Below are 12,928 nucleotides of genomic sequence, written 5' to 3' on the forward strand. Positions count from 1 at the left end.
GTCTCCACAAATATCCCCATCCTCAATGATGGGGAAGCCCAGCATATCAATGTGAAATATAAGGCTGAAGCAATTGCAACAATCTTCAGCCAGAAGTGCCAAGTTGATGATCCATCTCGCTCTCCTCCTGAAGTCCCCAGCATCATAAATGCCAGACTTCAGCAAATTTGATTCGCCCTGCGTGATATCAAGAAACGACGGAAGACACTGGATACTGCAAAGGCTATGGGCCCGGACAATATTCCGACAATAGTACTGAAGACCTGTGCTGCAGAACTTGCTGCGCCCCTAGCCAAGCTGTTCCAGTACACAAAAAGCAGGACAAGTCCAACCCAGCCAATTACCGCCCCATCAGCCTACTCTCAATCATCAGTAAAGTGATGGAAGGTGTCATCAACAGTGCCATCAAGCAGCACTTGCTGAGCAATAACCTGCTCAGTGACGCTCAGTTTGGGTTCCGCCAGGGCCACTCAGCTCCTGACCTCATCACAGCCTTGGTTCAAACACAGACAAAACAGCTGAATTCAAGAGGTTAGGTGAGAGTGACTGCCCCTGACATCAAGGCAGCATTTAACCGAGTATGGCATCAAGGATCCCTAGCAAAACTGGAGTCAATGGGAATCAGGGGGAAAACTCTCTGCTGGTTGGAGTCATACCTAGCGCAAAAGAAGATGGTTGTGGTTGTTGGAGGTCAATCATCTGAGCTCCAGGCCATCATTGCAGGAGTTCCTCAGGGTAGTGTCCTAGGCCCAACCATCTTCAGCTGCTTCATCAATGACCTTCCTTCAATCATAAGGTCAGAAGTGGGGATGATTGCACAATGTTCAGCACCATTCACGGTTCCTCAGATACTGAACCAGTCCGTGCAGAAATGGATCAAAACCTGGACAATATCCAGGCTTGGGCTGATAAGTGGCAAGTAACATTCGCGCCACACAAATGCCAGGTAATGATCATCTCCAACAAGAGAGAATCGAACCATCTCCCCTTGACATTCAATGGCATTACCCATCGCTGAATCCCCAACTATCCGCATCCTATGGGCTACCATTGACCAGAAACTGAACTGGAGTAGCCGTATAAATATCATGGCTACAAGATTAGGTCAGAGGCTAGGAATCCTGCGGCAAGTAACTCACCTCCTGACTCCCCAAAGCCTGCCCAACATCTACAAGGTACAAGTCAGGAGTGTGATGGAGTACTCTCCACTTGTCTAGATGGGTGCAGCTCCAACAACACTCAAGAGGTTCGACACCCTCCAGGACAAAGCAGCCCGCTTGATTGGCGCTCCATCCACAAACATTCACTCCCTCCACCACCGACGCACAGTGGCAGCAGTGTGTACCATCCACAAGATGCACTGCAGCAATGCACCAATGCTCCTTAGACAGCACCTTCCAAACCCTCTACCAACTAGAAGGACAAGGGCAAATTCCCCTCCAAGTCACACACCATCCTGACTTGGAACTATATCGCCGTTCCTTCAGTCGCTGGGTCAAAATCCTGGAACTCCCTTCCTAACAGCTCTGTGGGTGTACCTACCCCACATGGACTGCAGCGGTTCAAGAAGGCAGCTTGCCACCACCTTCTCAAGGGCAATAAATGCTGGCCTAGCCAGTGACGCCCACATCCCAGGAATGAATAAAAAAAATTGATCCAATTATACCGATTCCTTGCGATTAGTTCCCTTGCTTATGTAGACTGCTGACCCATTATCTATTTTTCTTAACAAAAATAATTGACACTCAGGATATCAATCTTTTTGGAATTGCAATTTTCCCACTATGACTCTGCATGTATAGTTCTTTATTTGGCTCTACACCTTGTCCTTATATTTTTTCCAAACACGACAACACATCATTTTCTGTTATCAGGTCACTTGATAGCAAACAACTAGTGCTGATCTTTATAATGGAATTTCAGAAAGGCAAGTGCTCTGGAAATGTCTTCTTGCAAAGGTAGTAGACAAGTTCACTTTAGCTTCAGAGTTTTGTTTAATTTCCCAGTAATTTTTAAAAAGCATTTTATTTTGATCAATCTTGGTCAATTTTCACTTATTTCATTCCTTACATCAGATATACTCAATTTGAGATACTTCAATTTTTAAACTCAAAATTCACCATTTTACTGTATTATTTATGGAGCTTAATTTAAAGTACTACATAATATTTTTTTTTAAAAACAGAGCCAGGAATTAAATGTCAGGGTAAGATGATTTTCAGCTGATTTTTAAGCAAAATATAAAATTGATTCCTCCCCCCCCCCGGATCTATCCTTGGCGCCCTCCTATTTCTCATCTACATGCTGCCCCTCGGCAACATCATTCGAAAGTACGTTAATTTTCACATGTACGTGGACGACATTCAGCTCTACCTCAACACTTCTCTCGACTCCTCCACTGTTGCTAAGTTATCATATTGCTTGTCTGATATCCAGTAATGGATGAGCAGAAATTTCCTCCAACTACATATTGGGAAGACTGAAGCCATTGTTTTTGGTCCCCACTCCAAACTCCGTTCCCTAGTTGCCGTGTCCATCCCTCTCCCTGAGAACAGTCTGAGATTAAGCCAGGTCTGTTTGCACCCTTGGTGTCACATTTGATCCTGAGATGAGCTTCTGACCTCATATTCGTGCTATCACTAAGACCGCCTATTTTAACCTCCATAACATGGCTCAACTTCACCCCTATCTCAGCTCATCTGCTGCTTAAACCCTCACTCATGCCTTTGTTACCTCTAGACTTGACTATTCCAATGCACTTCTGGCTGGTTTCCCACCTTCTACCCTCCCTAATCTTGAGGTCATCCAATACTCTGCTGCCCGTGTCTTGACTCGCAACAAGACCCGTCTCCCATCACCCCTGTACTCACTGACCTACATTGGCTCCCAGCAAGAGGCCTGCTACCCAACCTGAACCTGAAGACATGTGTCGGGCCGGATTGGACACGCTCTATCACCACTTCAGGTAAGTGGCTTTAATGTTAATTTACTTTTTGGACTTTAAAGGTGGTTTTGTTAGTTATTTTAAGCTTGTGCAGGTAAGGAACAAAGTGAAAAACAAAAGGTAGGTTAACTGACGGTCGGGTCGGGCGCAGGAAAAAATGGAAGGATTCAGGCCAGGTCGGGCTCGGATGGTTCTGTCCGGCTCGGGTCGGGTCTCATTTGCAGACCCGAGCAGGCCTTTAGCTCCCAGTCAAGCAACAAGCTGATTTTAAAATTCTCATCTTTGTTTTTAAATCCCTCCATGACCTCGCCCCTCCCTATCTTATAATCTGCTCCAGCCCCAAAACCCTCCAAGATATCTGTGCTCCCCTAATTCTGGCATCTTGTGCATCCCTGATTTTAATCGCTCCACCATTGGTGGCCACGCCTTCAGTTGCCTTGGTCCCAAGCTCTGGAATACCCTCCCTACACCTCTCTGACTCTCCACTTTGCTTTTCTCCTTTATGGCACTCCTTAAAACCCTTTTGACCATCGGACCTGATACCTCCTTATGGCTCAGTGTCGTACTTTGTTTTATAATGTTCCTGTAAAGCACCACGGAACATTTTATTACGTTAAAGACGCTACAGAAATTGTTATTATTATTATTATAAGTTACTATAAAAGGGTTCCCTGGCTATTTCAGTAGGAAGTGGTAACAGTACCTTGCAGTAACCCATTCTAATCACTAGATGATGCTACAGAAAAAAATTTCTGCTGCAGCACCACTCAATGGCCAGAATTCCTGCTCCAATCCTCGTTTAGAAATTGCTTATTAGTTAAAAAGCAACTCAAAACGGCACGTTTGTGACTGACACAAGATTTTACAGAAAAATGTAGCGTGTGCCCTGCCCATAATATAGTGGAAGGATAATTTTAAATTGGTGTGGAGAACACTTAAATTTGAATTCAATATATTTGAATGTGAATGCAAACAGCAAGGATTGGATCAGTTCCAACAGCTGTTGCAAAGGGAATCTAAAAACAATCAACCAGCTTTTGAAATGAACTGCAGAAATTTAGATGTGAAATAACTGCTTTTGCAAGAACTTCATATTTTACATTAAAAACTAATACTTTTCCCACATCCCCTCCAGGGTACAGTCAGATGGGCACCAGCACCCATATAAAAATCAAGACTGCTACCGAAGCTGAAAGCAGTCTGAATTTGTGGTAAAATCTGAGCATGGATAAAAAACTGGAAGGGGAAAAAAGTGGCAGGTACTTGTTGATGAGTGATGTCAGGTGGGTGAGGAAAGGGAATACAACCAAGTTCAGTCATCTAGAATTTTGTGCTGCGGGCCCCTTACTGCTTCTAATCTGCATTAATGTGTAATTAAATCGAGTCCACAGACTGATACTCAACAAGGGAGTTGCTGAGATGAACAAAGAAAACAGTGACCAACAAAAGCAGTTTTGATAAATTAACTGAACAAATCAATGGCAGACGGAATTCAAGACTTAAGTCCAAGAAGCTGCATGGTGACAAGATAAATGTCGCAAGCATTCTATGAACGGTGCAAATCAGTTCAGAAAAAACTGAATTAGCACGGTAACAGTTTCAGCACAGAACACCAAATCACTGCAACGCAGCAATTCAAGTGATAAACGTTTAGTTATATTGTAGGATGAAATGCGTAATTAGTCAGGAGATGTCATGCTAAAACTGTACAATTCCCTGTTGAGTGTACCGTGTTCAATTTTTGTTGTCAAGGTATAGAGAAAAAATTTCAAGCATGGAGGCAGCAGAGGAGAGTCACGGACCTGATTTCTGGTGTCAAAGGATCGGGTTACAAGGAAAAAAAAGCCTGAAGAATTTGGGCTTTTAATCTAAAGTGCTACTTATCAACAGCCGCAATAGTCTTCTGGATAGGCAGTGCAAGGAAATACTGTAAGGCTTGTTCGAGAATGAGTTAAATGTTTGGTTGGGGGTGGGTGGAAAAAGAGAAAATGAACAGAATGTAGATATTGTATTCTGGACAGAAGGGCCAAGAGCTATAAAGCCATATCCATCTTGTAAAGTGGCCATTCATGTGTGGATTCAGTAAAACAGCATCACAGCCAAGCATATCCTGTTCAACAGCCACCTATACATAAATCTTCCAGCAGGAGTCATTGTACAGCAGTAAGGAGCAAAACCCTGGTTCACCTCCCCACCCCCAACACTAGGGAGTACATTAGAGAAACATTACAGGCCAGTAGTAGCACCCTCATCACCACCCAGGCTGAGATCCAACAGACTCAGCAGAGCAAGATTTTAGATATTCCTTTTGTGATGATCAGAATGGCCTTTTATAAATTAGTAACTATTCCCCTTATCAGAATATAGGTGAATTAGATATCTTCAATACAAGACTAACACCAGTACTAGTCCAAATTAAGTACCTCTTACTCACAATAGGGAATATGATAGTGAATGTAATACTGGACCACAATAGACTGTGCTCCAATCAACATTAGTGACCTTTTCAGAAAGGGATAACTTGAAATCAGTTGCATAATATACCATTTTATTTTTAGTTCCTACTAGTCTATCTTCCATGATATCCCATACAAGGTTAAATGCATTATTCAGAGTAAAAAAGGCTGGAGATGAGTAGAGCGTACGCATGCAAGACAAGACAGACAGCAAGCAAGGAAACAGCACGAGTGAACGAGAGGTGCCACCCAAAGTTCCCTCTAAATTTTGTTATGTGCAGCCTATTTGTTGCACTGTATGGCAAGTTTCAGATTGCTGCGCAGCCATGCACCCGCTCAGCTTAGAGGCAACATTGGTGCCATCTTGTACCTGATGTGAAAGTTAAAGATCCTGTGACAGTGTTCAAAGAGCAACAATTTCTCCTAGTGCTCTTAACTACCACCACCAAAAACAGATTAACTGGTCCTTCATTTCACTGCAATTTTTAGTACATTGCTGTGCTTATTTTAACAATTTATTTACAGACTCACAAATACTTGTTACACATGTAACATTTTATATTGAAACGTGAATTAGGATATGGTATTCAGGCTGGAAAATGCATATTTTGTTAATTATTAGAAGCATTTGGCAATCAATACAAAAAAAGTGATCAAAAACTAACCTCGTCGTATCTCCACTGGATTAGCTCCTTTACTGATTTTTTCAAATCCTTCTTTAGCAATAGCTCTTGCAAGAACTGTTGCTGTGGTGGTTCCGTCACCTGCCTCTTCATTTGTGTTATTGGCAACATCTTGTACTAGCTTAGCACCAATATTTTGGTACTTGTCTTTTAAATCTATTGCTTTAGCTACTGTCACTCCATCTTTTGTCACTTTAGGACTTCCCCAACTCTGTTCTAGAATAACTGTTCGACCCTAGATAGAAACAGTAAACATATTGGACCACTGTTAGTTATACATGTACTAGAATCCATTTTTCAATATTTTGCTTCCCCAATACCCTGAAAGCACCAACTCTTTCTGTGGAATCGTATGGTTCCAGACTCCTTCAGCCTTCTATGACCATCACCTTGCAAAAATAGTAACTCTTTAATGTGCAAGTCTTGAGTAAAGTCACTTTAAAATGGCGAATTCCTAATGACCAGGTCATAAATTGATTGAAAGCAATACCTAAAATAGGCTTAAATTGACTGCACCAGGATCAACCTATCAGTGAACACACCAGTTTGCAAATAATGTAATGTTTTCAAATAATCATAATGCTGAAACCCTCAAGAGTTTGGGATTCTTTGGCCATTTCTTTGACAGAAAAGAACTTTAAAATGTGGTTTATCGGAAAGCTTGCCCAAAAAAGGTGTTAACTGCTCAAAACTGTACCATGGGTTCTTGTCAGATGACTTTGCCTCATCTAGTGTTAACTCAGTCTGCCTTTGGATGGATTTGAAAATCCAGTTGAGATCACAAGGGAATTTTGTGGTTACACTTTTGGGTCCCTGTCCCACTACTGCACATGTATTGAGACCAATGGAAGTCAACATCCATTGAGACACAGGTGCTCAGAGGGAATAATTGAAACCAAAACACAAATTCATAATATCCCCACTTCCTCAGGGTGAGCAGGCTGCACTTTTTACAGATAGGGCAAGCTCTTGGTGTATGCACATGGCTGTAACTGGGCCAAAGATTAACACTGCTATCCTGGAATATCCTCAAGGGGCATCCTGTTAAGCAGTTCAGAATAAATATCATTTGTGTTATTGCTTAGCCTTGGGACCTTGAAAGGTATGGTTTGAAATTTGTGTTTTGGAACGGATACCATAAGCTCAAAGATGGCCACAGAAAGGATATTGCTGACCCAAAGCTTGGGACCAGGTCTATGCAACTTCCAACAGGGCAGACTCATGCCGATCTACTGTATTGAAGAATGTAACAATGTTGCAGCTTCAAACTGTGGCAAAGAACATTTTTGAAGGTTCTCAAATGTCAGCATAAATGTAATGGAATATTTCTATAATAGCAAACCATTTAGTTCCAACCCGTTAAAGGACATAGCAGAACGCTGACCTACCTTTGGTCCCATAGTAACAGCTACAGCATCGGCTAGAAGATCGACACCTTTCAGCATCAGAGCCCGGGCTTCGGATCCGAATTTCACATCCTTGGCGTAGGCTCGGGTGAGATGAGGTGCAAGTAGACGAGATACAGGTCTCACTTGGCGCAAAACAGTTGGTAAACGGAGCATTATCTGCAACGAGAAAATACTGGCAAACTTTTTTTTTTCCAAATTATACTTCATAAAATGTGTTTAAAAATACATTACATAAAAGTACAAACTTGACATTATATACAGTTCAATACAGATCAGTTTTTTTTTCAATACAACTTTTCAACTATATATTAATGTAGAAGAGGCTGCTATGAAATCAGGAGCGTGGGCCTCCCCACATGTCGCAAGGGGACACGCATCACAAGGTCAACTCAATGTAGTGCAACATTCCGCAAAATAACGGAGAATGCAAAAAAAAAGCTAATAAGAATGTGACTAAAATCATATAAGAAAACATCTACGTTTGCAAATAAGACGTGCCCGCCTAAAACGAGCAACGAACCCTGGTTCCTACATTTCATTCATTGTCGCATTTCATTAACATAGAAAGAGACGCAAGTATTTTGCAAAATGATTTAAAAACGTTTTTAACAGTTATTTGCCAAACCGATTTGCAAACGATCGTACTTACTGATTTATTTATTTAAAAAGAAAACAAAAGAAGTTAATAAAACAGTTACAGCCCTGCCGCGAGATTGGTTCTGTGGCTGCGCATAAACTGCACGATCCCAGGACTGGGACTGCGTCTCTCTCCCTCTGCAGGAACACGTGGGCTTCAGCCCAGGGAACTCGCCGCCGCCCCGCACCCTGTATACTTAACAATCAGCCTTTCTCAGCCACGGCTACTGACAGGATTTCACCGACAAATACCAGTCCACTCACTGCAATCAACCGATGTCAGAACTCCAGCGGTAATGCAGCTGTACAATTCCGCCTGTCGCTAAAACGGGAGCTAGCACCAGCCCATATGCTAGTTCAGGGGTTCGATTTCCAGAAACTTCCAGACGCCGAAACGGAGGCGAGGTCAAAGTGCACATTATCTAACCTTATGATTGTGCAATAATTTTAATTGTGTATTTCCTCCCTTAAATTGCAATTAAAAAGCATATCGATTGCTGTGGATATAAAATGCAGCGAGGCTGCTGCTCGGAGGTGAATTTGTATTTTATAATTAGAATGCGAATGTTAACGAAATGTAACATTTCCTGACGTTCGAGGTCACGTCGCCGGGTTCGAAGGTCCTTCCTCACGTGGGGAGGCTCCATCGTCACTACTATTGCAGGAGGGCTGTAGAGAGTCCTTTTTGTTCGAGTACTTTCTATAAGCGATAGCAGGCATGGTAAGTTTACATATTTCATTTTAGTCTTGAAAAGCTGAACGGGAGGACTTAACCAGTTTATGGGTAGTTTTTGATAAGCAAAATGAGTCTTTTATGATTCTTTGATCATCTATTAGCTGCGGAATTTTAAATCAATGAAAGTGTCTGTAGGATGTAGAATGATTTTGAATTCTATTTTTATTGAGGTACAAGAAAATTATAACTACAATTCTCAAAATATTCCCATATTGAAAGGGAAATAATTTGCCGCGCCACTGCTGGTTATAATTGCAATGAATGGACAATGTGCTCATGATCCACGTTTGTGCTGGTATTAGAAACCAGTTTGTAACAAAAGTATCGTCGATTGAAGAACTTGATACAAATACAAATAATTGTTACTGTGTATCCTGTATTGGTATTTGGATGGAAACGAATATCTAATGTCGCTTACGTGTATTCTCTAACCACCTTGTTAGAGGTTTTGGGGGAGGGGGGCAGTGTGCAAGGTCAAATGAACCTTTCAGATTTGGGAAGAAAATGTCTCCTTTAAGACCAAAGAAAGCATATCTTCGACGTTTATTTCAAATAGCGTTTTTGTGAAAACGTGATCATATATTAACGCCCCTAGACGAATTCTTTTTGAACCTTTTTGATTTGGTAATATGTATGAATATTTCAATCATCAAAAAAAATATATTTGAACATTTCAATAACGCTTTATTATCATTTTAAATGGTAGTAACTTCAGTTTTGTGTTGTTTTACGTATTGCGTTTAGAAACCACCGTCCAACAGTGCCCAATGTTATAACTAAACTAATGACGTGACAACGGTTTATCTAGTTCTTCTTAACCCCAACATTCAAAATGTCCCTTTTCCTCTTAACATTCATTGGTATTGACCATTATTTATGTGCTGTTGTAATAGTAAAACTATATTAAGGAATATGTGATTCATAAACTATTTAATAAGTTAATGAATGTGTTTTTTTATTTCAATAGGCAGGTCAGGCGTTCAAAAAGTTTCTGCCCCTGTTCGATCGTGTCTTGGTAGAAAGGGTCGCAGCAGAAAAGGTAACGAAAGGTGGCATCATGCTTCCAGAAAAATCCCAGGGAAAAGTGCTTCAAGCAACAGTTGTAGCAGTTGGACCTGGCAACCGAGTAAAGGTCAGTTTCCCCATAAAGTGGAGTCCCATTCACCTAAATTCTTGTGATCTTGCATTAACAAAATCTGACAAAATCATACTTCTATAGTGCATTACGCTACTTTTAAAATTAAATATATTTCAAAAGCCAAGCAAGGTTGTCTGGTGGATAGGGAGGGCATGCTGTCTTTTTTTCCTATACTTCCTAATTCAAGGTTCTGGTAAAGATTGAGAAATTTCACCCATTTCCCCCCCCCCCTTCCCCCCCCCAATGTTGGGGAATGGGACACCATTGGGAGTTCTAAGATACATACTGAGAGTTTCTCAATCATTTTACAGTAGTAACACTTTACAGCATAAATATCACTGCAGAGATGAGTTTAATTCTCAATGTGCAATTGACTCTCATACTGAACACTTTTTATAAGGATATCACTTTTTTTTTCCTTTAACTCCCATTTTTTTCTTGAGTTACCTGTAATGTTTTTTCAAAGTCCAAATTTCTGTGAATTGGTGAATTATAAGTTTTAACGGTACAGGACTGGTGTTATAAAATGGAGCACTGATGTTTGTAAATGTTAAATGTTTTAATATTTGGTTCATTTGCATTTTTTTCAGAATGGTGACATCCATCCAGTTAATGTAAAAGTTGGTGAAACAGTTCTACTCCCAGAATATGGAGGAACTAAAGTTGTCTTGGACGATAAGGTTGGCACTATTATCTAGTAGTCTTGAATATGATTAGGTGTTTTTTTTTCTCTCTTGATCTTTATTTTTTTTCTCTTCCTCAGGATTACTACTTGTTTAGAGATGGAGATATTCTTGGAAAATACACCGCATAAACTTTGGATGTTGCTCTCAGTTTTATGAAACTGACAATTCCATGAAGTGCTGGTCTTTTTGTTTCAGTCTGTAAATACCATTTTTTGAGCTTTGGTACAATAAATTCAATGTTAAATCCACTACTTTGTTTCTGTTCTTCCACAACAGTCTGCAGATTTACAATTGATGAAACATGTGATTGCTGTCTTTTTGGTTCACTTGAACCTTCTATTAAATCTATAATTAAAAACTTGTGAATTTGTAAATGCAAGCTCGAGGAACAGCATCTCATTTTCCAATTAGGCACACTACAGCATGCTGGACTGAACATTGAGTTCAATAATTTCAGAGCATGACAGGGCCCCCCATTTCACTTTTATTTTTGGTCTTTCTTACAGTTTTTTTTCTTTTGTTTATTTCATTTCATCGTAGCTTGTTAAGTTTGCTTACCCACTTTTTTCATGTTTGTACTTGCTGCTGTTCAATCTTCAGTCTGTCAACACCCTATTTGTACTAATGCTTTGCACACCATTAACATATTGTTTGCCTTTGCTCCGTGACCTTTTGGTCAGCTATGTGGCCTTGTCCAATCTACACCACCTCCTTTGTTATCTCTTGTCCCAACCCCGACTCACTTGCTTATAACATTTGACATTTCTAATATTTGCTAGTTCTGAAGAAGGGTCACTGACCCAAAACGTTAACTCTGCTTCTCTTTCAACAGATGCTGCCAGACCTGCTGAGTGGTTCCAGCATTTTCTGAATAGTAGTAAAATGACTTTATCCAAATGCCAGTGGCACACTTACCATATTACCAAGATGGTTACTGTGATGACTACAAGTAGTATCAGTTCATTTTTGCATGAAACATATATATTTGAATATCCTTCAATATGTGCCAACTGTGCAACAGCCCCGACAAACAAATTTCTCTGCAGCACCTGTGGAAGAGCCTGTCACTCCAGAATTGGCCTTTATAGCCACTCCAGGCGCTGCTTCACAAACCACTGACCACCTCCAGGCGCGTATCCATTGTCTCTCGAGATAAGGAGGCCCAAGAAAAAAAAAATTCCCTCTTCCATATTGTCTTAGTGAAATGGTGTTTTACCACTTTTAAAAAGAATAATTCAAGCTTTATGAGAACATCAGAACCATACATGTCTCTAATTTTATTTGGGGATTAACAAATAACCATTTACTGAAACATGAGGCCTGCACCATAAGGAATTAATTCACAGCGCCTACTGAAAAATAAATGATGAGGATCTGCTGGAGAATGTGAGTCCTTGATCATAATTTGCTGGGGCTAATCTTGGCAACCTTCCTGCTTGCTCACCCCTTGGAGTCTGCTAGCCAAATAATAATCACAGCCTCTCTATCTTCCTCCAGAATGTTCATTTACAAACTAGGCCGTTGTAATCTATGAACCACGATAGGGTTTCCCTTCTCACTTTCCACCCCACCAACCTTCACATCCAGAGGATCATCCTGCACCATTTCTGCCACCTCCAGCGTGATGCCACCACCAAACACATCTTCCCTTCTCCTCCACTGTTAGGATTCCGAAGGGAGCGTTTCCTCCGTGACACCCTGGTTCACTCTTCCATTACCCCCGACGCTTCGGCATCTTCCCATGCAACCTCAGGAGGTGGAATACCTCCCCTTTTACCTCCTCTCTCCTCACTATCCAAGGCCCCAAACATTCCTTTCAGGTGAAGCAGTAATTTGCTTGTACTACTTTCAATCTAGTATACTGTATTCGCTGCTCACAATGTGGTCTCCTCTGCTCTCTTAATAATTTTTTTAACAAAGTGATTGATGACAACGCTACGTCATCAGGCTGCGCCGGGGTGCGCGCACAGTCTCGGTCCCTCTGCGCATGCGCTGCGGTCTGGCTTGCCAGGACCAGTTTGCGCATGCGCAGATGATGTCATCGCGTAACATCTTCCTCAGGGAACACGCCAGGTTGGCCTCTGCGCATGCGCAAACTGGTCCTGGCAAGCCGGACCGCAGCACATGCACAGATGTCCGGAGCCCATGTGCGTCAATCTTCCGAAAGCTTCGGCGCGAGTTTTTGAAAGTGGAAGGAGGAGAGGTTTCGTCAGGCATTTTATCTCAATTATTTAGTCATT

The 12,928-nt window shown here is 41.4% G+C and overlaps 2 protein-coding genes across 3 annotated transcripts in view; one reads left to right on the forward strand and one right to left on the reverse strand.

Annotated features, from left to right (window-relative positions):
• hspd1 (heat shock 60 protein 1) overlaps positions 1-8,492 on the reverse strand; it is a 29,384-nt gene extending 20,892 nt beyond the window's left edge. The window contains exons 1-3 of one of the 2 annotated variants that reach the window (XM_068035696.1): positions 8,393-8,492; positions 7,472-7,648; positions 6,066-6,318 (exon numbers count right to left, since the gene is read on the reverse strand). In XM_068035696.1, the coding sequence (XP_067891797.1) occupies positions 6,066-6,318; positions 7,472-7,645 (427 nt within the window). In that variant the 5' untranslated portion in view covers positions 7,646-7,648; positions 8,393-8,492. Of the gene's footprint in view, positions 1-6,065; positions 6,319-7,471; positions 7,649-8,141; positions 8,273-8,392 lie in introns of those variants that run through there. The other variant, XM_068035695.1, reaches the window with a different exon arrangement.
• A 250-nt stretch (positions 8,493-8,742) lies between these two features.
• Positions 8,743-10,936, forward strand: hspe1 (heat shock 10 protein 1). The gene is made up of 4 exons (XM_068035699.1): positions 8,743-8,849; positions 9,832-9,996; positions 10,593-10,682; positions 10,766-10,936. The coding sequence occupies exons 1-4, from the start codon at positions 8,847-8,849 to the stop codon at positions 10,814-10,816; spliced, it is 309 nt and encodes a 102-aa protein (XP_067891800.1). The 5' UTR covers positions 8,743-8,846; the 3' UTR covers positions 10,817-10,936.
• Positions 10,937-12,928: the final 1,992 nt, after the last annotated feature.

The sequence above is a fragment of the Heterodontus francisci genome, chromosome 7 (genome assembly GCF_036365525.1).
Source record: "Heterodontus francisci isolate sHetFra1 chromosome 7, sHetFra1.hap1, whole genome shotgun sequence".
NCBI lineage: Eukaryota > Metazoa > Chordata > Chondrichthyes > Heterodontiformes > Heterodontidae > Heterodontus > Heterodontus francisci.